Raw genomic sequence first — 26,291 nt, forward strand, 5'->3', positions numbered from 1 at the left:
GGTTGTTCTCTGCCCTCTGGCTCTCATATGAAACTGCTGTTGTTTTGGGAAGGCTTCCCGTAAGCTGGTGCTGATTCTGCAGTGCTTACAGTGTAGAGCCCATGTTTTCTTCAAGGCCTCTGGTGCCATCAGTTCACCAAATTGCTATGAGGTCTCCAAATCCCTGCTCTAAACATTGAACCAGGCTTGGGGAAGGCCAGTGCTTTGCTGCTGTGAGAATACTCCCACCCCAAAGATTTCCAAGGCCTCTATGTTCTTCGTGAGCAAGCATCTCAAGTGTGCAGCTGGCTGTGTATTTTTAACAGGGCCTGCTTTCCTCCGTCCCTCCCTCTTCCCTCCTGCTTTTATTTTTCTGTGGTTTTGAGTATTGAACCTAGGGTCCCTGATTGCTTAGCGTGAACTGTACCCATGAAGCTCATCCCCTGTCCTGTAGCAGGACTGACAGACGTCCTGTGCAGATCTGGAGCAGCTACTGCTTTTCTGGATAGATCAACAACTTAATGTGTGTAATTAAAAACTTAGCCAGTGTGTGTTCATCTCCCTTATTTAAAGTATGTGTTAGTTTCACATAATCCCTCCTTTTTTCCCTGAAGGATTTGGGGCCACAGTAGAGGGACAGGCACAATAAAGCTAATAATGCTTGACTTGTGTGGGTGGCTCCTCCAAGAGATGTCCCCTGCAACCTGACATTAGTAACCCTTCCCTGCACAGGTGATCATCAGGGAAGGGGAGCTGCTCTGTGGAGTGCTGGACAAGGCACACTACGGGAGCTCTGCCTATGGCCTGGTCCACTGCTGCTATGAGATCTATGGGGGTGAGACCAGCGGCAGGGTTCTCACCTGCCTAGCCCGCCTCTTCACTGCCTACCTGCAGCTCTATAGAGGTTTCACCTTGGGTGAGTACTAGGCTCGTGACCCTGGCTCTGCAGACCCTGCGGATGGCATCTAAGATCATTTTCTTGGTGAATGTTTAGGCTCTTCCCTTCAGTGCTATCTATCTGACTTTCTGCAGCTACTGTCCCTTTCCCCGCCACGGCACAGAGCAACTCTTCCAATCTCCTCCCGTCCTGCTCCTTTCTTCACCTCACCCTTTATGATGGAAAATGCTCCTACACCCAGCTCACAAGCAAAGACCAGACCTAAGCAACCGTCATGCTTGTAGCATTCTGAGCACATGGTACAAACCTGAATGGCTCAAGTGCACTGATGATCCATTTGCATAAAGCCGACAGAGGAAGCAAGACCAAGCTAGGAGCAAGTGGAGCTTTGGGAGAAGGCTGGCCAACCTCATTCCAGCTCTGTTTAGACAGAGGTCATCATTACAAGGATGGCCTGGATGTGTCCTTGTAGCAGGGCCTGCATTTGTGGTTTTGGCTTCCACGCAGAGGAATCTTTTCTTCCTCTTTGTGCTCACATGTAGTCTCCAGTTTCCATGCTATTGTACTGGGATTCCAGATGTTTGCTCTAGTTTTTAAATCGTCAGTTGTTGCCTTCCCAATCAAACCTTTGATAAGGTATTCTTAAGTCTATGCCATTCACAGGTGGAAACAAAATATTGTTGGGTTGAAAGGAAATTACTGTTTAGGGTGAGCTGTTCTTCAATCTTTTGGGCCAGAGGATGGGCTTTACTTAATGGATGCAGGTCTTCTACTCTTCTGAGGCAGTGCTGAGGACCACTGTTGCCCACACTTGACATGGTGTGACGTGCACATAGGGCTCCTGGGATACTCACTGCCTCTCTTCCACCACTGAACAGCTTTTTAACCAAAATCTCTAGCCTTTTCACCCCAAACAGATTTATTGGATGTAGCCAGCAGAGTGTAGTTCAAGCCTAGGCTTACTTCCTACCTACATACCTCAATTTTAAGCCTTAATTTTATCTCTTATGAAATGTTTAGACCTTCTTATGCATGCACTGATGTCAACATCACTCTTCCAGATCTTCCTATGTCTGTGACTCTCAGCATTGGCTCTGAGTATCACCAAGTTCACAAGCCTGTGAGACATTAGGCCTGGGCCCTGTTGAATTTATCTGTTTGACTTTGCAGGTGTAGAAGACATTTTGGTTAAGCCAGATGCAGACATGAAGAGACAGCGCATCATTGAAGAATCCACCCAGTGTGGACCCCGGGTAAAGAAGAGGATTGGGAGGCTGACCTGCTGTCCAGGGGCCACTCATCTCACAGATAGAAGCCATACCCTCTTTTAGCTACCATCTTCTGTTCCTTTCTTCATTCTAGGCTGTCAGAGCTGCGTTGAACCTGCCAGAAGCTGCATCATGTGATGAGATCCAAGGGAAATGGCAGGATGCCCATCTGGGGAAAGACCAGAGGGATTTTAATATGATTGATATGAAGTTCAAGGAGGAAGTGAACCATTACAGCAACGAGATCAACAAGGTTAGCCTAAACATACATTGTACAAATCCCCATCTTTTTGAATACTGATTTTTGTTGATTTGTTTTTAGTTACATTTTGATTCTCACTCTGGGCCCTTGAGAGTAGGTGAGGTTGGAAGTTGGGTAGGTAGACTACATCTTTATGAAAAGCTCAGGGTCTCATTCTCTCCATGAGAGTCTGGGAAGGCCTTAGGTTCGTGCTAAAAAGGGAACAGTTTGTACCACATTTCTAAATGTGTTTCCTTTGGAGTTGCTGCATTAAATAGGACTGAGGAAAGAAGCTGGACAGTAGAAGCCCAGCACTGTAGATGGGTGAACAGAATGAAGGGCGGAAGCCACTGCTACTTATGCCGCAGAGCCAGGGGTGAATGCCTGGCTTCAAGTTCATGCTGTGCTTTGTACTTGCTGTGGGACCTTCCTTCCATAAGTGATGTGCCTGGGATCCCAATTATTCCTGCCTAGAAGCATGCATGTGGGGAGCACTGGTTCACAGCGCTTGCAGACAATGCCAAGCCCAGTCTGTGCAGTTCAGAAGGAGAGGGGAATCTGCCTAAGTCAAGATCACAGCTTGCTTCTCCCTGTGCTCCTGCCCCAGAGCCTGAACTCCCTCCCTACCCTGTGGTTAGGAGAAGCCAGCCTACCTTTCACTCTGCCTGATCGACCCTGGGGCCCAGCCTGAGGAAAGAAAGGACAGCATCAGAGTTTGTCTGTGGGTCCCCTTCCTGCCTTTCGTTTGGTGGCCTAGAAGATAGCGCTCCTCAATAGACGGTTTTATTCGGAGAGCCTTCTAGCACTGCATGGGAAGGAAGGTGGGGATCTTGTCCACCAGTGCTGACAGAGCGCAGCTCCCACTTCCTGCCCTCTTCCAACCCAGGCTCGGCTCCTTCTGTGTTGACTAGGGTGTCTGGATCTCCAGGCAGAACACATGCCCCCATGCCGTTGTCCCTCAGGATCTCCTGGTGGGGCTTCCTACTTCTCCTGAGCTTGCTGGCAAGTGTGGACATGATGCACTAGCTCTGGGCATCCAGGCTGAGCTTTTCTGGCCTGATTCATCAGGACCTCATCTTAGATTTTATTTATTTTTTTGCTTTTTTTTTTTTTTTTAACCAAATTCTATGTAGTCCTGGCTGTCCAGAACTTACTCTGTAGACCAGGCTTCTGCCTCCTGAGTGCTGGGATTAAAGGCAGAGGCCACCAAGGCAGGCTTAGACTTTATTCTTATCTATTGTCTTAGTCACTGTTCTATTGCTGTGAAGAGACATCATGACCAAGGCAACTCTTTTTTATTTATTTATTATGTAGACAGTATTCTCGGTATTCTGTCTGCATGTGTGCCTGCAGGCCAGAAGAAAGTGCCAGATCTCATTACAGATGGTTGTGAGCCACCATGTGGTTGCTGGGAATTGAACTCAGGACCTTTGGAAGAGCAGGCAGCGCTCTTAACCTCTGAGCCATCTCTCTAGCCCCCAAAGCAACTCTTATAAAGGAAAACATTTAATTGTGGACTTGCTTACAATTTCGGTGGTTAGTTTTTATTATCACAGTGGGGAACATCACGGCACACAGACAGACATGTTGCCAGAGAAGTAGCTGAGTGAGTTCTACTTCTTGATGGGTGGGGGAGGAGGGCAGTGACACACTTCCTAATCCTTCTAATCCTCTCAGATAGTGCCACTTCCTGATGACTAAGCATTCAAATAAATGAATAAGTCTCTGGGGCCATCCTTATTCAAACCACCACATCCAGCTCCTTGTCAGAATCACAGGTTGGATTTGCCAGCCCCACCCTGCTTCTCAGCTCTTAATGTTTCCCTTTTTGCTGCCATTTAGCCAGTAAATGAAACTTGGCTCTTTTGAGCATAGCAGAGGGCAGGCACCCATTTGACATTTTAGTGGAAGAATAGTGCCAGATTAGGCTTTCCTTTGTCTTTAATGCAATTCAGCCCTTGGCCATAGATAAAGTCTCTCTCTGGCTTTATTGTTTCTGTGTCATAATTTTGCCTTCTGAACTGACCTGTGTGTTGATTTAACCCACAGGCATGTATGCCTTTCGGCTTGCACAGACAGTTCCCTGAGAACAACCTGCAGATGATGGTGCAGTCGGGAGCAAAAGGGTCAACCGTGAACACAATGCAAGTATGAACAAAAGTACCTCATTAAGTGTGCCAGAGGGGTGGGCTGCTGTCAGGAGTCAGCTTTCTCATTCATTTCTGATTTTAAAACATCTTCAATCCACATAAAACAGATTTGAGAAGCCTGAAAAACACTAGAGCATATAGAAACCAGTGCAGGTGTCATCCAGTATCAGTGCTGTAGGCAGAGCGGATAGAAATAGCAAGTTATATACCACATGGAAATATATTATAACAGCAGACCTGTGTATATTCATGTTGTATCTGTACACCGTGTCTCTAAAATTTCAGTATAGATCTTGATGTTGAAATAAGAAGATGGCTCAGTCAATAAAGTGTCCGCTTCATAAGCCCAAAGACCTGAGTTCAGATCTGTAGAACTCACATAGAAAGCTGGGTATAGTAAAAGATGCCTATAATCCCCTTCTTGGGGATGGGGGCAGATCCCTGAGGCTCATTGGCCAGCCAGCCTAACCAAATTGATTAGTTTGAAGTTCAGTGAAAGACCCTGTTTTAAAACATAAAGGTGACAAGAGATTAAGGAAGCAGCCAGTGCCAACCTCTGGCCTTCACAAGTACATACATGATTTCACACCGTCACTCACCACACACACAGAACCTTATGATGTTGCATGCTCCACTTTTTTCATTTACTATTGCATTGTAAGCATTTGTCTAAGGATCATTTACCTCTTGAGCCTCATTGTCTTCCCAGAGTTCCCTGGTGCTGTGGAGTCATTTTCAGAATTCTTAGTACCTGTTGTGATGTGGATTTTTTTTTTGTTTTTCAATCCTGATGACTTTGAGAGGCTCTTAAGGGGCATGTTCCATTGTAGGTAGCGCCATGACACAGCGTGGGCTTACAGACTGAACATCCTGCCAAAAGCCTGCTAACTAAGAGGAAATATAGGTACACTGCCTCGCTAACTAAGAGGAAATATAGGTACACTGCCTCCCCGCCCAGGAGTCTTCACGTGCCGTTTCCTAAGCACCCAGATGAGTGCATTGGCTGGCTCTAGGATCAGTTTTTCCTGTGGATTTCCATTTCTCCATTGGAACTTTTCTTAGTTAGGGTTTATATTGTTGTGATAAAACACAGTTGCCAAAGCCAAGTGGGGAGGGGTTTATTTCATCTTACAACATTCAGGACATACTACATGGCTAAGGGAAATTAGAGTAGAAACTCAAGGCAGGACCTGGACCAGAAACCACAGAGGAATACTGCTTACCAACTCGTCCCCCATGGCTTGCTCAGTCTGCTGTCTTTTACAGCTCAGGATAACCTGGCCCCCAGTGAGCTGGGCTCACCCACATTAATCATTAACAAAGAAAATATACTATAGGCTTGTTTCCAGACAACCTGATGGAGACATTCTCTCAACTGAGGTTTCTTTACCCACATAATTCTAGCTTAGGTAAAGTTATTTAAAAACCAACCAGGACAAAACTTCAAGGTCCTTCCAGGTATAATATGATTCTAAGTCATGGCTTCTTTTCTAAACATCACTTGTTCTCAACTGTCCCCAAAGGTAAAAAGTAAACCAGAGCCAACTTTTTCCTGAAATGTGCTTCCATGACTTGTTACAACAACTAGGTTGGCCTTCTAGATCTCTTCCTGAATGCTCTCATGAAAGAAAGCTGAAGTGTGTTCAGATAAAGCGTTGCTTAGCACTCATAGAAACCTTGCGTGTCTTTTGTGTTTCCTTCCCCCAGATCTCTTGCCTGCTGGGCCAGATTGAGTTGGAAGGTCGGAGACCCCCTTTGATGGCATCTGGCAAGTCACTACCCTGCTTCGAGCCTTACGAGTTCACCCCCAGGGCTGGTGGCTTCGTCACTGGAAGGTTCCTTACGGGTATCAGGCCTCCTGTATGTGGTATTTTTAGTATTTTCTCTCAGTTTTAGACCTAGTAGTGGTGTCCCATGGCCTCACCACTAACACCACAAGAACAATCAAGTGGAAAGTGTTAAAGGCTAGACCACAGGTTCCAAGACCACAGCCACCTCATGGTGGTCCCCACTGTGATACTTGAGCTAGCAGGGTGCTAGCACATAGTAGGCATGTGATAAATGTTTAGTGGAAAAGTGAAAAGAAAGAGCCAGATATGGTGGCTCTTGCTGTAATCCCAGTATTTGCCCAAGGAAGAAGGATTGTCATGTTTGAGTCCAGCCAAAGCCATAGCCAGTCCTTGTCTCAAAAGGAAATGAAAAGATAAGATTGATCTTGGCCAGGCTGGAGAGATGGCTCAGAGGTTACGAGCACTGCCTACTCTTCCAAAGGTACTGAGTTCAATTCCCAGCAACCACATGGTGGCTCACAACCATCTGTAGTGGGATCTGGCGCCCTCTTCTGGACTGTAGGAATACATGCAGACAGAATACTGAGAATACTGTATACATAATAAATAAATTAAAAAAAAAAAAGATTGATCATGGCCTTACCCTTGTCTATGATGTAGCCTCTCAAAGCCAGTTCTTAGCTGCTTCAGAAGCAACTAGAAAAAAGGGAGTGTCAGTCACCATGGTGCTCATGTCACTAAAAGGAGCATGGTGGAGATTAATTTTATGAAGTCCCCATTTCCCATTCCCTCCCCTCACTTCATAATAGTGGGACATTGTATCAGGTCCCTAATTTTGCTTCAGCAAACACATTCTTAAAGGGAATGGCCTTTTGGATGTTAGTCCCTTGTTTCCATGGTGTTGTGTATGTGTAAAAGGATGCTGAATCTAGAGTGAACTATTCCAAGGCTGCTGAGTACTCCACAGGCCCCTCCATTGACCCCACACAAGCATTCCCAGGGTCATCTGTAGCCTGTAGGCAAGAAATGATAGTGGGTTGATGTAGTCTAGAATATTTCAGATTCTGAGTTTGAGGCCAGGCTGTTCTACGTAGTGGCTCCAGGATAGCCAGAGTTACACAATAAAGAGACCCTGTCTCAAAGGAAAAAAAGAAAAAAATCATTGTAGTAGATAGGGTTCACAATCCCTTTATGTGATAAAGTAGAGTAGAGTGGTAAAGAAAATAGTTTGTCCCATGTAATAAGGGATGAGATAGTACCATAAAGTTTACCTTGAGTGTTCTCTCTCTCTCTCTCTCTCTCTCTCTCTCTCTCTCTCTCTCTCTCTCTCTCTCTCTCAGTGTGTGTTTGCATATTTGCTGATGGATGTTGTGAATGTATTTTTGTGATGGAAGTCAATTTTGGAAAAGCTAGATAGACAAAAATGTTTCAAATTCTGACTTCCACCCTTTAGTGTATCTAGAAATCACTGAGCTGGGATAGCTCAGTGTAATCCCAACTATAGCTCACAACAGTAATCTCAATTAGTCAGGAGCCTGAAGCAGGAGGATCACAATTGAAGGTCAGTTTGGACTATAAATGAAGTCCTTATCTTAAAACCAGAGAAGTTTGGAAAACATCTTAACTGCAGAATCAAGCATGGGACTTTAGGATGTCGTTTGACACCGATATTCTTCTCACTGGAAATCTGGCATGGAGTGTCTTGAGGATGGCAAACTACATGTAGGGCTTCTGGCTCCTGGTGCTTTTGATCCACATGTCAAAGGACCACAGAAGTCTTTAGGAGCCATTGGGGTTATGAAAACCAGGGATGTAGGCTCTAGGAAAGGAAGAGTCTGCATAGCTAGGAGGGGTGCATGGGGTGGTGTTCACTGCCGCCTTTGAAACCTGGCTCCCACATTTCCGTAGGAGTTCTTCTTTCACTGCATGGCGGGACGAGAAGGCCTGGTAGACACTGCTGTCAAAACCAGCCGATCTGGCTATCTCCAAAGGTAAAAGCACCTGAAGCCTCTGGTGGGTGGGGTTGGTATCCCAGGACCTTGCACCTGTCGTGTGTCGCTAAGGGTTCTTTGGATGATAAAATCTCTTTTAAATGTCTCCATGTGTGGCCTGAGACAGAAAATAGCACAGAGTATTTCTGCATTGCTGGTAGAGCTTGCCCTCAGAGGTCTACACAGTAGGTCCTGTATTCTGCAGGTCTTCTACGTGTGCCCAACCTAGGTGCTGCATGTGTCTCAAAATATCTGTGGAAACAAGCCAACATAAACTTGTAGCCTTACATCAAACATTATGAGCTTCTCTATGCATATATAAAGCTTGGTTACACAGTTCTCAGGGCTGAACTTTGTAGATGGCAATATGATGAGCAGGGTCAAAAGGTTGGACATGTAGCTTGTCCTTTGTTTGAGAATCTCAGCAATCTGGGATAAGTACAGAGTGCTCTAGTAACAGGTGTTCTCTGGGAGGTTCCCAGCCAAGACCTTTTCTTTCCTCTCTGGTAGGAAAGGAAACAGTCAGTACCTTGTTATGGAGGTGGATTATAGAGCTTAAACCTAGACGAGCCCAACTCCAGGGACCAGTCATACAGGCAAGCGGATCCTGCATTCTCATGCCCCATGTCAGCCCCCGTCCTGTGCCCACCCCCGCACACTGCAGAGTGGGACGGTCAGCCTCCAAGGCTTTTGTCATGGTTCTTCCTGAGCTCGAAGACTGTATGCTTCTGAGAATAATGATGGGAAGGGAGGGGATGGAGACCCCATGCTTCTCCAGCTGCTCTGCTGAGCCCTGCTGGGCAGGGTAACAGGTAGCACAATTCCTTCATGGCTTCCTCTCTATGCCTTTGACATTTCTTCTGTTTCTGAACTCAAGCCTGCACACCCTGTTCCAGTCTCTTCCTCCTTGACTCAATGGCATTAGAGAAGGGAGGACAAAAATAACGTTGAGTGATCTGTTGGTAAGATGCCCATCTGCAGAGCTGGCAGTGCCCAAGCAGGGTCAGGGAAGTAAGGTCAGTCCCCTTCCTTCCCAGGGGCTTGGATCGCCTAACCAGTTCCTTTGTATGAGCAGAGGCCCTTCACCCCTAAATTGCTCAAGAATACTTGTGTAGTTTAAGAAAAACCAGGAAGTACATGATCAGTTTGTGTGAAGTACAGATCTGGGTGTGATAGAATCTCAGCATGGAACCCATAGAAAGAAGAGGGAACAACAAAGTGTTGGAGTTTCTCACTGAACAGAAGAGCAGCAGCCGGTGGGGCAGAGGTCACACTGGGGCAAACCTCACAGGATTCACTTGCCAGTGAGAGCTCCTGAGAACTCAGGAATGAGGAGCACAGGGCAGGCTTCAGGGCGGGGATAGTCGGGAAGACACAGAACTGCTTGCTGAAGTGTTTAGGCCCCAGAGGCAGCGCAGATCTAAGTTAACAGGAAGTAGAAAGAGCGCTGTTACAGAGAGGGGAATATGGCTGCCTGTGGTGTGGCAGCAGGAGATCCCAAGCAGGCATGTCAGTAGGCCTGGAGCTCAGGAAAGAAGTCTAGAGATGTGGCACAAGGGGCAGCTGCTGGGACCTGTGAGGCCAGCATAGCAGAGGGCCAAAGACTGACACCACTGCCGTGGGTAGTAAAAGGAAAGCTGGTGTTTGGCACCGCCTTGCTAGGCTCTGAGTCAAGCATGAAAACTGGTGGCCAGAACTGACCTCTACCCTTCCAGCTTGGGTTGGATGCCAGAGGAGAGCAAACAGGGTCTTGGGAAACTGCAACAGACATTGAGTTGTGACCAGGACAGAAAACAAAAACAGGTAAAAAAAAAAAAAAAAAAAAAAAAAAAGCCAGTCGCTACAAGAGGACTGAAGATGAAGGCTTTCGGATTAAGGACATCTTGTCAGCATTTAGTTCCCATGATGCCCCTTGTTTTCTTGGTCAGCTCTACACTGATCTCTCTTTCCTTTGGCTGCCTGTGATTCCAAGGATGCCCTTAGAGCTCTGAGATACAGAAGAGTGAAAGGGTGAAGGACAGCCCCAGCACCTGGGCTTGATGGGAGCCTCGCTCTGGGAGTGTGGCAGCCAGACCACTGGAAAACTGGCAGGAAATGTAGCTTCTCGCTGAGGGATGTTAGATCCCAGGGCATGGGAAATGGTCCATCCTAGAGTTGTGTTTATCTGGTACAGCAGTCCCCTTTTTTCCCCTTTACTGTCTGTCACCAGGTCCTCTCGGGCCCCCTGGGGGTGTTTGCTCTGTGGACACTGAGCGGGGTGTTTCTTCACAGGTGTATCATCAAGCACCTGGAGGGGCTGGTCATCCAGTATGATCTGACAGTCCGTGATAGCGACGGCAGCGTGGTACAGTTCCTATATGGGGAGGATGGCCTGGACATCCCCAAGACACAGTTCCTGCAACCCAAGCAGTTCCCCTTCCTGGCCAGCAACTATGAGGTAAGGTCTCACCCTTGTGCTGTGAGTGATGACTAGTCTCGCCACTCCATCTGTGTGACCACTGAGAAAAGCTGGAAGTTTGAAAAGCCCCCATCAGTGTCCTGAAGCATCTGATATCTTCAAAGCTCCTGCTTAGGCCATGACCACATGAGGTCATGGCAATACATATCTATGCAGTAGTAGCTGCTTTGGGGGTCAGTGGGTGCTGGACCTTATAGTGAAACACATGGCAGGTACTTTCTTGGTTCTTGGTTCTAGGACTGTAGTAGCACCCTGTCCAGTTGACAGCTGAGGCAACTAGAAGAGTAGCTAACTGGTGAGAGGTGGGGCAAGGCTTTGAACTCAGGCCTACTTTACACACATCTGTAACTTACATATTCCTTACTGCCAAGTAATGCAGATTGGGGAGCTGAAACCATCATGAGCTGTCCAGGACTTAGTGTTGTTTTGGGGGTGGGATGGGATAGGGGGTGTTTCAAGGTTTCGCTCTGTATCCCTGGCTGTCCTGGAACTCACTCTATAGACCATGCTGGCCTTGAACTCAGAGATCTGCCTGCCTCTGCCTCCTAGGATTAAAGGCATGTGCCACCAGGCACATTTGCCGGGCAGGATTAAGATCTCACTCTTGGCTGGGCCCTGCCTTTCTGGCACCTGTCTTGCTGCCCAGGCTGTCTTTTCCTCTCCCTAGTCCTGCTCTGAATGAGCTGCCCTCTCTTCTGATAGTGAGGACTTTTCTCCCCCAATGAGTGCTTGATCCCTCCAAGAGGCACTGAGGACTCCTATGCACCTTGGGCCCCTTGAAGTCATGCAGTGTGACCAACCTTTCCTGCTGTCGTCTGTGTGTGGTCTGTCTTCTTAGGTGATAATGAAGTCCAAGCATCTTCAGGAAGTATTATCCAGAGCAGATCCCCAGAAAGTGCTCCGCCACTTCAAAGCCATTAAGAAATGGCATAGCAAGCATTCCAGTGCCCTGCTGCGAAGAGGTGCCTTCCTGAGTTTTTCCCAGAAGATTCAGGCAGCTGTGAAAGCCTTGAACCTGAAGGGCAAGAACGAGAATGGCCGCAGCCCAGAAACCCGGCAGGTAACATGGGGAGGTTGTGTCCATAGTGTCCATAGTGCCTGGCGTGCTCAGGCCCCAACTAGAGAAGGATAAGGGATTGCTCTGTAATAAAGAATGATATTAGTCAAGATGCCAGTGGCAGCCATGTGAAACTCTAACTAGGAGACTCAGTAGAGGCTATGAGTTGCAGAGCTTGAGGGAATTACTCGGGCTGGTGGTTGGGGTTCTTCACCACACCAGGCATGAGGGTCAAGGAGACCGGTCCTAGAAGTGGAGAGGGAAGGCAGCTGTGGGCAGAGCTCTGTTAGAGAGAGGCCAGCCTGGGTGGGGGAGAGAGGTGCTAACTGGCATTTGGTAGTCGCCTCACTCCTAGTATCCTAGTTGCCTGGGACAGTTCTTTGCCTCTTATCAGACCACAATCATGAGCACTGCCCATTTGACAGTAAATAATGATGTCATGTCCCTACTGTGCTTCAGACCAGCCAGGATGAATTGCCGAAAGCATCCTGGTCAACAGCATGCCGTGGGACAGTCTGTGCCCCGGTTTAAGTGTCGAGGTACTTTAGATCTCCGCCTGCACTGCTCCCTGCTTTCGTCTTCTCGTGCCACTGGCTGAGACATGCCTTGCTGTCTGTTCAGATGTTGCAGATGTGGTATGAACTAGATGAGCAGAGCCGATGGAAATACCAGAAGAGGGCTGCTCCTTGTCCCGACCCTAGCCTGTCTGTGTGGCGCCCAGACATCTACTTTGCGTCTGTGTCTGAAACATTTGAAAAAAAAATTGATGACTACACTCAGGAGTGGGCAGCTCAAGCAGAGAGGAGTTACAAGAAATCCGAGCTTTCTCTAGACAGGTGAGGACGTTGATCAGTGTCATGGTGGGTGGGCCTCCTGACCCTCTCCAGAAGAGGAAGGCAGCCTCTACCTGCCTCCCAGAAGGTGACAATTGCCTTCAAAAGCACCTGGAAGAACATGTGTGGACATGTAGCTCTATGGCTTCCTGCACATGTGCACTGCCCTCCACACAGTTGTTCATACACATCCCAGTTTGTGAGAGTGAAGAGAGTGAAGGCAGTGCAGGTACATGTGATGTGATCTCCACATGCAGGTGAGCACCCCTACCTCTGGCTGCTTGGTAAGCCTGAACCTGTTTCCAGTTTGCACAGCAGGAAGTGTAGGCTTCTCCAAGCCTCTCTTGCTAGTGGGGGAGGGGATTGAGTGGTCCCTAAAGTAACCACTGCTCAGAGACCTGTGTCCGGCCTGGCAAGGACACATGATATTCTCATGGCAAACCTGAATAATTCAAACAAGGAACCAGCTAGGGCTCTGGTTTCTGGTGGTGTGGTGGGCAGTCCAATACTTGTTCTTGATTTCTTCTGTCCCCTTCTGTCTCCAGCCTGAGAACCTTACTGCAGCTAAAGTGGCAGCGCTCCCTGTGTGACCCAGGCGAGGCTGTTGGCCTACTGGCTGCCCAGAGCATCGGGGAGCCCTCCACACAGATGACGCTGAACACCTTCCACTTTGCAGGCAGAGGCGAGATGAATGTCACTCTGGGCATTCCAAGGTATGGGGGAACGAGGGTGCACACTGTACAGTTGTGAGGTCTGTGGTGCCCCTGGGAAAGGGACAGGGAAGGGAGCTGGTGAGTGAGAGATTATGTCTTCTCTAGTCTGGATCCTCAGTTGAAATTTTGGAGTGTATTCGGAGCCAGAGTGGTTTCTGTGGCTAGATGTTTAGATCTCTTTTTATCACTCCGCCACTTCCTTCATCAAGTTAGCAGAAATGCTAATGAGACCGTACACACAAGAACATTGTTAACACTCCAGCACAGTGCCCCCTGCTCTCCCAGCTCTAGGAGTGCCATTTCTGTGGCCTTGGCCCTTTAGGTACATGTTTGCACACGCAGTGTGATGATTTCTGAGAAAGCAGAAAGTGTGGCCCACACTCCTGGCATTCAAGTCATTCCATTGCAGGCAGATTGACTCTGGGTGGCTTCCCCAACCTCCCAACACGAGGGTCTTCATCCATGACTGCGGGAGGCTGAGCCCACAGACTGTGGGGTTGGTGAGGCTGGTCTTTCCTCTCTCTCATCTGTTTGGTTAGCTCCAGCTGCCAAGTGCTGAGAACAGTGAAGGAAGCAGGCCTTAGATCTAACTCTGCATGCCGAGCCAGTACTGCAGGGAGGAGTCTGACAAAACATATTCCCCTGTAATAAATATCCCAGGGCTTCTCATACCACAGACAAACGGCCATTTTTAAAAGAGGCTTCAGGTAAACAAGATTTGGTTATATCTCATGAGATGTGTCCTTACTCTTTGACAGACTGAGGGAGATTCTCATGGTGGCCAGTGCCAACATCAAGACACCCATGATGAGTGTGCCTGTGTTCAACACCAAGAAAGCATTGAAGAGAGTGAAGAGCCTAAAGAAGCAGCTCACCAGGGTGTGCCTGGGGGAGGTAACTGTTTCTCATACTGGATTACACACTGGGTGGAGGTCTAATCCTGCATCCTCCTGCTGCAACAGAGCAGCCTGCTGGCAGCTGAGCCCCAGGCTTCCTCTGCCAGAGAGATAGACACTGTCTCTGCCAGGCACTGAGCAGGAAGAAGCTTTGAAGGTCATTGTCAGTTCCATAGCACCTGCCTGACGGATGCAATAAGAATGAGCCCTGGGTTAACTTAGCAGACCACAGGAGGCTCTGCACTCCCCGACACACCCCAAGGATTTGTAGAGTTTGGGGCTTTGGCTGCAGCTGCCTCAGACGTGGTATCTTGTGACCCACGTGCAGGACAGTCACCTGGGGCCTGTTTTCATCTGGTCCTAGGTATTGCAGAAAGTCGATGTCCAAGAGTCCTTCCATATGGGAGAAAAACAGAACAAATTCCGGATGTATGAGCTCCGGTTTCAGTTCCTGCCACATGCATATTACCAGCAGGAGAAGTGCCTGAGACCTGAGGACATCTTGCACTTCATGGAAACCAGGTCAGGACTCCACTATGTTCATCTTTGGCCTTGACCCATGAAGCACTCCTGGTATGATCCCGCAAAGGAAGTATTTTAGAAAACAGTAGGCCCTGCCACCTAATATTGAGCCCTTACCCCAATCTGGCCTATTAGACCCTTCTGAGTCACTTGTCATTCCCTTGTCTTGGATTGATGAGTCCTCTCCAGCTTATGGTGTAACATATGGAAGGAGCCCCTTCCCTGTGGTGCTTCTGTGGTTCAGACCAGCACATGGTATAAAGTTGGATGCCGTGTGATTCCAGGCTGTAATGTGGTTCCTCGTGTATTTCTAGTCTGCTGATAGGGAACCGGTGGCCTGTTGTTTTTAAAGTTCTTCTGTAGTGGATCCTCAGCTTAAAAATTCTGGTTTCTATCAGGTACGGAGAATAAACTTCCGTTTTCTCTCAAGTTCAGGTTACTGCTGTGTATTTGAAAGCATAGGCCATAATGCCGAGTGTACAAGGTCAGAAGGGTGGCTTGCCCCTGACCCTGATGGTGGTGAAACGGGTTGGGAGGCCACTGGCAAAGTGTGGAACTTATTTCAGGAGGTTGGCTCGCTCTCATGTTCAAAAATGTGGCCCAGGGTGTTCATATCTTCTGATTTAAAACATGAAAAGCTTGCCTCCTCTTGTCTTGTTATGTTATGTGCTTTGTTTTGTTTTGTTTTGTTTTGTTTTGTTTTGTTGGGGAGAGGGAGAGAAAGAAAATCAGTCTCCTAACGTTTAAGTCTCAGCAACTAGTAAATACACTTTTAGGCAAAAGAGATGCTATCATTAACAGGATAAAGCCACAGGGCCCTGACCACTGCCTTTAATGTAGACAGGATCCCAGAGCTGCTAACTTATAGAGAACCAGGCCAGCAAGATGGCTCAGTGGGTAAAGAGACACGCTACCAAACTTGACATTTGATCCCTGGGATCTCATAGAGTGGAAGGAAAGAACTGAGTCTCAAAAATTGTCTGTCCTCTGACCTCTATTTGCACACCAGCATGCATGTATACACGCGCACACACACACAAATATATGGAAAACCAGAGGTAGGGCAGAGAAGAAAGTTCTCCTTCAGCCACCCCACTCCTGTACTGAGTTGGTTAGTCTAGTCAGTTACTGAGGCCGCCAAGACCAAAAGAGAGGGACTATTTTGCCTTTTGCCCTTTATTTTCCATTCCTAAAGATAAAACCACATTGTTTTTAAAGTTCTTCTGTAGTGGATCCTCAGTGGCCTTCTAGGCAGATGGCCTTTAGATTGTCAGGACAGTTGAGCTTGGATCAAAATGATGACTTTTTGATCACTGACTAGCTGATCCTGCCCAGGTGATATGAGCCCTTGGTGAGGTTGCTAGCTGGGCTTCTATCCGTACCTCCTGTGTTTGTTCCATCAGGCACTCCTTCATGTGCTCTGAGACACTGGGCAAAATAACACAGTATGGGTTCCAGCCTGCCGACTTGCTAGTTCACAGAGAAGAGCATCCCAAGTACAGCAGATGTTTGTATTGGCATGGAAGCTCTCTTCTGAGAAGTGGGAATCAGAACTATGGGGCCTCTTGAGGCTGAGAGGGCGCAGAGTTGACAGTTTGCCCCATTTCTCTTCACCCAGAAGCTTTAGCTGCCAAGCAGGTAAGACACCATGAGGCACATGCCAGCTGAGCTTAGAGTTCTGTCTGCCCTGTGGGAGTAAAAACAGTAAGCCATTTTTAAAGAAAGATTTATTTGTATTATTTTAATTATGTCTGTTTGTGTGTGTGTTTGTGGGTACGGGCATGATCGAAAGAGGCCAGAGATGTCAAATCTCCCTGGTACTGGGGTTACAGGTAACATAGGTTCTCGGGCCTTTGGAAGAGCCGTAAGTGCTCTTAACCACTGAGCCATCACATCAGTTCCTATACCACGTTTTTGTTTGTTTCTTCCCAGCAAGTGACAGCTATGGCTGTTCTCAGCAGGGAAGTACCTTTTTCAGCTCTTAGGCATGTTTTGCTTGCACACTTGAAAAGCTGTGATAAACAAGGCCTTGTGTACTCCGACACTTTGGACGGAAGTACTCTTCATGACTGTTGCAGGCCTCTGAGGTCTCAGGCCAATAAAAGTAAGAGCAGCCTGTAATCTGGGCTGCGGTTTTAGAGTTCTTTGTCAGCCCAGGCAGTGAGTGACTCAACCACTTATGGCCCGAGAGCTCACAGGAAATGGAAGAGGGCATGAGAGCCCTCCCCCTGTGCTGTTTTTCCTTCCTTCCCTTCGCCTCCTGCCTCTGCCACCCCTTTTCCTTTCCTCCTCCTCATCTGTGAGATCAGGAGTTTGTTTGTTTTAATGCAAAGTGGAAAGAAAAGGAAGAGTAGCAGGGACATGGAAGCCCAGGTGGTCTTAGGTATCCCCACTGGCACCCATCACTTTTACTATTTGTGTGACTAACCGACAAGAGTGGGCCAGAGTGCTAAAGTAGAAAGAGCACTGAACTAAGACTCAAGGACCATAGGTTCTGGCTCCTGCCCCACCAGGGACTTAACCCGACAGCCCCTCCTGCAGTCCAAGCCACTGAGCAGAAACCGACTCTTGAAGCAGCAGGTGGGGAGGATTTTGACAGGCACTTTTGGAGGCATCGAAGGGTCATGTTCCCAGTTCATAATTGTTTCTGTGGGGTGGGTGGGTCCTCTGCCATATGCCCCTCTGGTCCCATTCATTTGCCACACTGACAAATAGCATGGCCTTCAAAGAGCATTCGAGCATTCCCTGAGGGTCGTGACTCACTGAAGAGCTCGTTGACAGCACCTCAGGAAAACACTTTACATTGCTGCGCCCCGTTCAGAAGCAGCTAGCTCGTCCACCTTCACCCCTGTTCTCAATAGTTCTGGACACCAAAAAGTGTTTTAGAGGAGTTACATCCTCGCTTCATCCTAGCCGTGGAGGATGGTAGCAGACTGGGAATGTTGCTGAGAATACAGATGCCAAAGGATGCCTGAGAGAAGGAAGAGAGGGACAACAAGAAACCTCAGAGCTGGGTGTCCACATGAGACAGGGAGAACCTAGCCTCAGGGAGAAGCTCCTGTCTGCCTTGTTCCGCTCTAAGTGGTTCCTCATAGCATATGAGATCCAGGCTCTCACATCTTCAGTGTCTACTCTTTCTACTTAGATTGTGTCTTTCCAAAGTTATCCCTGCCTCCTCTTTTCTGACTCTCCTGCCCCTCTTCCTCAGCATCTGGTGAGCAAGCTTGTCACTGGCTTAGTGAGTCTCAACAAAACCATACACTCTTTAAAAAGGCAAACAGGAGGGGGTGGCTAGAGAGATGGAACAGAGGTTAAGAGACCCCAGTAGAGGTCCAGGTTTGTTTCCCAGCATCCGCATGGTGGTTTACAAGCATCTGTAACTCCAGGTCCAGGGAATTTGATGCCCTCTTCTGGACTCCATGGGTACCAGGCACACACGTGGTGCCCATACATACACGCAGGCAAACACTGAACACCTAAAAATGGGAGGGGAGAGGGAGAAGGGAGTGAACTGGGATTGGTATTTTAAAAGATTGTTTTTAAAAAAATATATAAAATGTGGGTAGGGAAATGACATTCTTTAGGTTTTAATGATCAAAACATTTGACCTCCTGCTTCTCAAAGTAAGACTCCATGCTTCTTGGGGGCTGGGAGCCTATCTTCTCATCATTCTCTTTTCCTACAGGACTAGTGTGGGTTTAGGCGTAGGGTTGGACTCAGAATATAGAATGGATGAATGCAAGGGTTGGGGTAAGAACTAATATTTTGTAAAATTAAAAGCAGTTCAATTTGGGATGGTCTGAGTGCCTGATTAGGGAATGGAGGTTATAAAAATGGCAAGATAGAGATGGGGCAAGCTGAAAGACTGAGGCACCCTTAAAATAGGGAGCTTGGAAGGAATGGGGGTGATGAGTGTTTGCAGTTAGGTTTGCTTCTGATCTGTGTATGATTCTGTACCACAAAGCCTGCTGCACTACCTTTTGAAGTTCTAGTGCACTTTAAAGCCTTCTCTCATTCAGTTGATGGGGTTTGCATATATGAGGCTGGGGGTTCCTTTGACCCAGCCAGACCTACTTTCTTGAGATACTGCAGGTGTCTGGGATGGGACAGGCTGTCCCGGGCAGGGTGGGTTCCCATCTCCTACAATTGGTTCTGTTGTGCTGATTAGAATGTAATGCAGTGGCACCAACAACTATCAGTTACCAAATGTAAGCTCTACCAAGCCTTGGGGAAAGTGTCTGATGCTTCTTAGAACAAGTGTACACCATACATATTAAAACCCGCATTGTCCAGACAAGCAAATCAAAAAGTGCAAGAATCACTCTAGTCTAGGAGTTGCAGAGTATGTATCCAGAGGAAGCCGGCTAGAGTGTAGGACTGATGTTCTTTCTGACAGATCAAGTGGGAGAAGGTAGAGGAAGGTAGGAGAAACTGGCCTCAGTCCTTTGTGCTAGCTCCTGTGCCAATCACACAGCATCGAGAGGGTGGGGCACACTTGTCCTGACGGGACTGCATGGCTTTCTTCTCATACAGATTCTTTAAACTACTAATGGAAGCCATCAAAAAGAAGAATAGCAAAGCATCGGCCTTCAGAAGTGTGAATACTAGAAGGGCTACACAGAAGGACCTTGATGACGCGGAGGACTCAGGGAAGAATCGGGTGAGCAAGTGCTAGAGACCCCTTATGAAGTGCATAGGACTGATCCTAAGTCCGAGAGGCATAAAAGACTCCCATAGTCTCCAGGGGCTGTGTCATGACAGTTCTCAGCACTCTACAAGATTCTTCTTGACACTAGCCCATCTTTCCACACACCTCAGCATTATCTGCTGCTCTTGGCCTGCAAGCTGCACTTACTCCCAGGCGTGCTTTACCAGGCCAGGGAGGGTGCCAGCAATATGCTTTGCCCAGCTCTGGATCGGACCTACAGACATCCATCTCTGATCTCAGGGGCTGCCTGTAAGAAGTTTCCAGCCTAAAGATGGTGTACACTGAGCCTTTGAACGTCCTTGTTCTGGTCTCATTTTTCTCTGCATTTAACTTCGCCCAAACCAGCAAGGCCTAGAAATGTGATTTGAAGCAGAGAAGTTGAGCCTCAGTGACAAAAGAGAAGGAGCAGAAAAAACTGTTGGTAGCAAAGCAGGGGCAGTGTAGGAGGTCCCTAAGGCCAGGGACTAGCACTATCTAGCACTGCAAGCAGAGGCCAGTGCTGATACAGTGAGCCTACCTGGGTGAGGTGTCACAAAAAAAAAACCTCTTAAACCTGAAAGACTTCGCAGGTGCATGTAAAAGTGAAAGGGAAAAAAGCTAAAGGGGGAAAAAAAAGGTTTGCAAACCCAAGGCTAGATGAGTAGACACTGGGTAGATGGACTGGGTTAGGTAGCATGTGGGTAGTGGACTGATGGACAGTGGGAAGGTGGATTGGATAGATCATTAAGTAAAAGCGTCATTGGGTGGACAGATGGATTCTCTGACTACTGATTATTGGGAATCACTATTTTTCTCCTTACTCTCAAACTACAGAGAGAGGAAGAAGGGGATGAAGAGGAGGAGGGGAACATTGTGGATGCTGAAGCTGAGGAGGGCGATGCAGATGCTTCTGACACCAAGCGCAAGGAGAAGCAAGAGGAGGAGGTGAGGGCTGCTGTCTTAGCGCAGGGGCTGTGCTCACACCTCAGGGATTCTCCCTGACCTAGAGGCCGTACCTCTCTGTCGTGATTGGACCCCACCAGAAGACTGAAGTAAGACCTGTCTGTCCAGCATACCTCTTGATTGAGCAGACAGGACTTTCCTTGAATCTGGTTAACCCTGGATACAAGTCAGACTCAAGGACCTGGAGGAGACTGGCAATAAATCAGAGTGTCTCCTGTTTGTCCAGACCAATCCCTAGTGTCATAGTCTCTCTAAGGACAAAGAGAAGGTTACAGAGGCAGTTGGCGGGGGAGGGGTCATAGGAGAGAAAGCTCAGAAAGTCTGTGAGCCAGGGAAGGTATGTGGCAAGCAGGCCACCTTGGAGGGGGCACATCAGGACTGAGAAGTCTCAGAGCAATGGCCAAGGTCAATGGAGGAAGGTGAGCAGGCCAGAGCAGGAAAGCTACTAGTGTGGGCCAGCACGGGTTGCAGTGCTTGCTCCATAGACAAAGTCCAGCTGACCAGACCCCACTGACTGCCTGCATTTCACTTCCTGGCCAGGTTGACTATGAGAGTGAGGAAGAAGGGGAGGAGGAAGTGGAGGAGGAGGATGCCCAAGAGGAAGGGAACATCAACAGTGAAGGTGCCCACCAGGCTCATGAGCCAGGCGAGGAAGAGGGTTCGGGCCTGGAGGAGGAATCATCCCAGAAGCCTCCCCGCCGGCACTCCAGGCCTCAGGGAGCAGAGGCTGTGGAACGCAGGATCCAGACTGTGCGGGAGGCCCACTCATTCATTGAGGACTACCAGTATGACACAGAAGAGAGCCTGTGGTGCCAGGTCAGTCTGTTCAGCTGGGCCATCTCCTGAAGACCCTCTCTTCCTTTTCTAATAGTTTATGCATATGGGTGTTTGTCTTCAAGGATGGCTGCGCATTTGTACAGTGCCCTTGGAGGCCAGAGAGGGCATCAGATCCCCAGAAAATGGAGTTGCAGATGGTTGTAAGCCACCATGTGGGTGCTGGGAATTAAACCTAGGTCCTTCGGGAGAGCAACCAGTGTTATTAACCACTGAGCCATTTCTCTAGCACCCCCAGAAGACTCTGTCCTCTAAAGCACAGCCTTACGCACCCCTCTTTCCAACCAGTGCTCAGAAAAGTGTGCTTGTGAGTCTCAACTACAGGCCTTGTAAGTGTAGATCTTTGAAATGAGTCACATCCTTTAATCTCTGCACACAAACATGTCACCATACACCGCAGATATGGCAGCTTCCTTCCTGCCAGGAGACTGTAGCCAGTTCTTCCTGCCCCCAAATGTCCCCTGGCCCCTCCTAAGGATTTCATGGTTGTTCATTGTTTTGATATCAGCATCGACATACTCCTTTGTCTTCTCTTTAGTCAAACTCCATGGTTCCCAAGTGGTAGCTTGTATAACAGAACTTGCTGGTGGACCCCGAGCCCAAAGCAGCTGGCGCTACATTGTGGCCATTGAAAGGCCCGGCAGTGGAGTGGGCTTGAGTCTCAGTGTCCTCACTGACTTCTGCTGCCTGTTTCAACCTTGAATTTGGGTCAGTTAAACTACCCAAATTCAGTCCTTCTGCCAACCTCTGCAGCAGGATGCTCTCCCCAACCAGACCACTGAGTGGACCTGCAGGCTTCTGCCCTGTTGATGGGCTAGGAAAAGTGTCTTCCCTGACCCAGCTCTCTTTCTCTTGTAGGTGACTCTGAAGCTCCCACTGATGAAAACTAATTTTGACATGAGCTCCTTGGTTGTGACCTTGGCCCACAATGCCATTGTCTATACAACCAAGGGAATCACTCGGTGCCTCCTGAACGAAACAACCAACAGTAAGAATGAGAAGGAGCTTGTGCTGAACACAGAGGGAATCAACCTCCCCGAGCTGTTCAAGTACTCCGAGGTGTGTGAGCCTGCAGCCTGGGTGCTGCTCTGTGACAAATCCTCAGCCCTGACCTCATGTTCTTCTGGGAACCAGGCCCTGGGATTTGAGCTCCAGTCAACCAACTGGACCCTGCTGAAACATATGTGCTACACTCTGGTCCCCAAATCAAGTGTGCGCCCTCATCCATGACCCAGGAACTCATGGTGCCTGTTAGGGTGGCAATATAGAAACCTGCTCGACATTAGCCCAGACTTTCTCAGAGTCATTTGAGAACCCTCTTTGTGTTTTATTTTCTTTTGAAATGAAGTTCTTCCTAAAGTAGAGTATAGGGAGCACTGTGCTGTTTTGCTGGCCTGAGTGCTGCTGCTCGCTTTATCTGGTAAAGGTAGCTGCACCCCAACCCAGAGCGCCTGCCAGGAGCTGAAGGAGGCTCTGTGCTCCATCCCGTCTCCTCCCCAGTCCTTTCTCCTTTCTATAGAACGCTTCAGGGCATAAGGGTTTCCTCCAGGCTACTTAGGAGCTTGGGGCTGTTCTGGCCCCTGATCTCCTCGTCCACATTGCACTGTCCAAAGTCCTGTGCTCCCGTGCTTCTGCCTCTACCAGTGGTGCTCTAGAGCTTTTTACCAAGAGCTTGCCCAAGGGGTGAGCAGGAAGAGATCTGTATCTCCTGAGTGTGCAGGATGTGGCTATATTCACTTGGGGTTTGTTTCAAGTGCTCAGCCAGGCAGCCTATCTCCGTCTCCTGTGCAGTGTGGCTAGTACTGGGGCAGGGCCCACTCCATCCATAGTGCAGAGCCGCTGCGAGTCCCTCTGGCTCAGTTGAAGCCTCAGGCCTCTAATGAGGCCCAGTAACTTGTGGGGTCCAACCTGTTTCTGCCCTGGGCACCCTAGAGAGGTGTTCGAGGGACCGCTCCTTACCTCCCAAGCATCCATCCCAGTAAACAATACTTTGTTAAAAGTATAATAATGAACAACGAAAAAATGTTTCTAGCTGAATCTAAAGTGCGTCCTGAGTTGTCTGGTCACAACAGCGAGACAGTCTAGGCCCTGACTGGTGTGCAGCGGCAGTTCTGCCAGCAGCATCCCTTTTCCCTCATCCATGGCATCAGCTGGACCAGCCATGGGCACAAGGCAGGAGAAAGGTAGAGGACAGGCACACAGAAGAGAGCTGGCGATGGCGCTTAGGTCACTTAGGTCAGTCTCTCCTTCCCTTGCCCAGGTGCTGGACCTGCGCCGCCTCTACTCCAATGACATCCACGCCATGGCCAACACTTACGGCATCGAGGCTGCCCTGAGGGTCATTGAGAAGGAGATTAAGGATGTGTTTGCAGTGTATGGTAAGCAGAACATGACAGTATACCTGGCCTAGTGGGAGTGCCCGCTGGCATGGCAGAGAGCCAAGTCAGCCCTGCATGCAGGTGGGAACAGAAGCATGGCTGTAGAGTATACAGGGGCTATAGTTGCTTAAGAGTCCCCATGAGAGAGCGTGGGGGATGGTGGCTTTGACTCTTGAAGCCACTCAGTGATGTCCCAGTTGCTGGTGCCTTTCGTGAAGTTCACGGTTCAAGGCTTGACCCATCAAGGTTCTAGATTCCAGGTAGGAACAGCACTGTCCAACAGATTCTTGTTACCTGTGCTACTAGATGAACTTATGTGCAAGATGGAGTCCGCGCAGTGCCTGGGCCAGGTGTAGGGTGCGGGGGTAGAGGAGCTGAGAGGCACCTTGGGGTGTGGTCGTAGCTGCCTTGTGTCAGGTGTTGTTCCCCAACTCTTCTCCTGTCACTGCTTACCCCTCCTAATTCTGCCCCGTGACAGGCATTGCAGTTGACCCTCGCCATCTCTCCCTGGTCGCTGACTATATGTGTTTTGAGGGTGTTTATAAGCCACTCAATCGCTTTGGGATCCAGTCAAGTTCCTCCCCTTTGCAGCAGATGACATTTGAAACCAGCTTCCAGTTTCTCAAACAGGCCACCATGATGGGTGAGTGTGAGCAGTGACTTGGGCCTTCCCTAGTCAAATAGGCTTGTCCCGCAGTGCGTCTTTGCATGGGGTAAACTTGGAATCAGAAGTGGAGAAGCAACGGACAGTAAAGGTCTGCATTCTGATGGAATAAGGCGGGGCGTCTCCTCTTCCATACTAGATACAGGGCCACGGTGTAAGTGTGCAGGGCCTCTGAGGCACCCGCCACACAACCTCAACAGTGAGTCCTCACACCCTGACACACGCTCTTCTGTTTTTCACAGGATCCCATGATGAACTGAAATCACCTTCAGCCTGTCTCGTGGTGGGGAAAGTCGTCAAAGGCGGGACAGGCCTGTTCGAGCTCAAGCAGCCCCTAAGATAGCAGCATTGTCTGCCTAGCCCGGAGGACCTGAGGGTGGGCACAGCTGGCCATGAGTGACATAGCAGAGCAGTGACCTTGGGCTCCAGAAAGCAGCTTGGGCCAGCTTCACCTTTCTGCTCCCATCTCGGGATCAGTAACAAGGCTGCCCAAGCCCTCAGGATGACCATGGCTTTACCTGTGCTCCAGGAGGCCTCGGCCAGATCCCTGACGGATGCCCAGGACTGCACAGCGGAAATGCCACTGTGAGCCACTGCTGTTGGCAGTCCCAGGTGCCGCTGGTGAGATCCATAGCTAGTGGCTGCGAAAGCATCCCTGGGGCCTCCTGAAGAGCCTGAAAGGACATGAAACCTGCTTCCCCTCCCTGCCCTCCTTGCTGCAGCCTCTGGAGGAGAGTACTCAAAGAGTCTCCACCCAGGCCAAAGACAAAGTGATGCAAGGCCCTGCCTGGCCCTGCTGGCATTACTGTATGACTGCATGCACCAGAGCATACTGGCCCACAGCCAGGACATCTCCAGGACCCCACAGTTCTCTACCTCACAGAAAGCCCCAGGGGTCCCTCTGGGGCTATTCAGCAAGTAGCCTGGCCTTCCTGCCTCTGCTCCTAGCTTCATGTCAAAACCTGCAGTCACCCACGGGCCCTGCACTGTGAGGTCTTTGAGGCATGTGATAAGGTGTCCTGACTAGGATGAAAAGGCAGAGGCTTTGTCCGACCATGGCCGATTCTATTTTTGTCCACTGTTGTTCCAGCATGGTCTGAGTAATAAACATAGCCAGGACTGGCTGTTGGGAGAGAATCAAGACATGGGTTTTTAATCTGTTCCCTTCAATTATAGTTTTTACATCTGATAATTGGGATTTTCTTGGCATAAGTTCAGGTACTTCTTCCTGCTTTTATTTGGCAATCTATGGGCAGGTCTCAGCCCTGACCCCCATTCATCACCTCTGACTCCTCGTGGCCCCATGGCCAGAAGCACAGAACAGAAGCCTATGGGAAGAATTTGTGTCAACCTTTGAGGAGTAAGAGGGCCGCAGTGGCCTCAAGAGTGAGCTGGGTTAAAGGTAGGCCTTGCCAAGAGAGAGACTCTGTAGCCTTTTCCCGTGCCTCCTGTGTGTGCACCGAAGAAAGCCAGCACCTTGTGACAGACTGTAGGACATGGCATAGAAGAATGTCACAGCTTCAAAGGGAGGCAGAGAGGAAGGTCCCTGGAAAACCCTACCCTGAGGACACAGCCTGCGGGATAAGGCACTCATTCTTAGGGTGAAAAGGTAAAGTCATTACTGTTTCTACACGGAGTAGAGTGGTGAGAAGGGGTCCTCGTAGGAAAGGAAGCTAGGGCTGTGGCATCTAGAGAATAAATGGTTTCATGGCCCCAGCCTCCCCCAGAACTGAAGTGCATGGAGCTGAAGGAGCAAACCCTGAGTGAAAAAGCATGGCTAGGGACTGACCTCCCCTGTACCTGACCTGTGGCCTGTGCTGGAGCCTGAGGTGGTGGCGGCTACCCATCCTCGCAGTATCTGATCCTCTGTCTCCATCTTCTCTCTCACATTTAACTCTTACTTTCTTCAAAAAAAGAACATTTGCAGTCCTGGGAATATTCCCAAGACTGTTGCCATAACCTGCCATAG

General features: G+C 48.9%; 1 protein-coding gene across 2 annotated transcripts in view; it reads left to right on the forward strand.

The window, feature by feature from the left end:
* Polr1a (RNA polymerase I subunit A) overlaps positions 1-25,459 on the forward strand; it is a 62,850-nt gene extending 37,391 nt beyond the window's left edge. Inside the window, exons 16-34 of one of the 2 annotated variants that reach the window (XM_050126428.1) lie at positions 712-895; positions 2,048-2,130; positions 2,240-2,398; positions 4,436-4,534; positions 6,244-6,396; positions 8,235-8,317; positions 10,589-10,754; positions 11,614-11,835; positions 12,454-12,668; positions 13,211-13,378; positions 14,137-14,272; positions 14,639-14,796; positions 19,330-19,456; positions 20,318-20,428; positions 20,987-21,262; positions 22,139-22,339; positions 23,541-23,658; positions 24,137-24,301; positions 24,565-25,459. In XM_050126428.1, coding sequence (XP_049982385.1) covers positions 712-895; positions 2,048-2,130; positions 2,240-2,398; positions 4,436-4,534; positions 6,244-6,396; positions 8,235-8,317; positions 10,589-10,754; positions 11,614-11,835; positions 12,454-12,668; positions 13,211-13,378; positions 14,137-14,272; positions 14,639-14,796; positions 19,330-19,456; positions 20,318-20,428; positions 20,987-21,262; positions 22,139-22,339; positions 23,541-23,658; positions 24,137-24,301; positions 24,565-24,665 — 2,925 coding nt within the window. In that variant the 3' untranslated portion in view covers positions 24,666-25,459. Of the gene's footprint in view, positions 1-711; positions 896-2,047; positions 2,131-2,239; positions 2,399-4,435; positions 4,535-6,243; positions 6,397-8,234; positions 8,318-10,588; positions 10,755-11,613; positions 11,836-12,453; positions 12,669-13,210; positions 13,379-14,136; positions 14,273-14,638; positions 14,797-16,199; positions 16,435-19,329; positions 19,457-20,317; positions 20,429-20,986; positions 21,263-22,138; positions 22,340-23,540; positions 23,659-24,136; positions 24,302-24,564 lie in introns of those variants that run through there. The other variant, XR_007589299.1, reaches the window with a different exon arrangement.
* The last annotated feature ends 832 nt before the right edge of the window (positions 25,460-26,291 follow it).

The sequence above is a fragment of the Alexandromys fortis genome, unplaced genomic scaffold (assembly GCF_014885135.2).
Source record: "Alexandromys fortis isolate MF-2015 unplaced genomic scaffold, M_Fortis_MF-2015_v1.1 scaffold_257, whole genome shotgun sequence".
In the NCBI taxonomy this organism is placed as follows: Eukaryota; Metazoa; Chordata; class Mammalia; order Rodentia; family Cricetidae; genus Alexandromys; species Alexandromys fortis.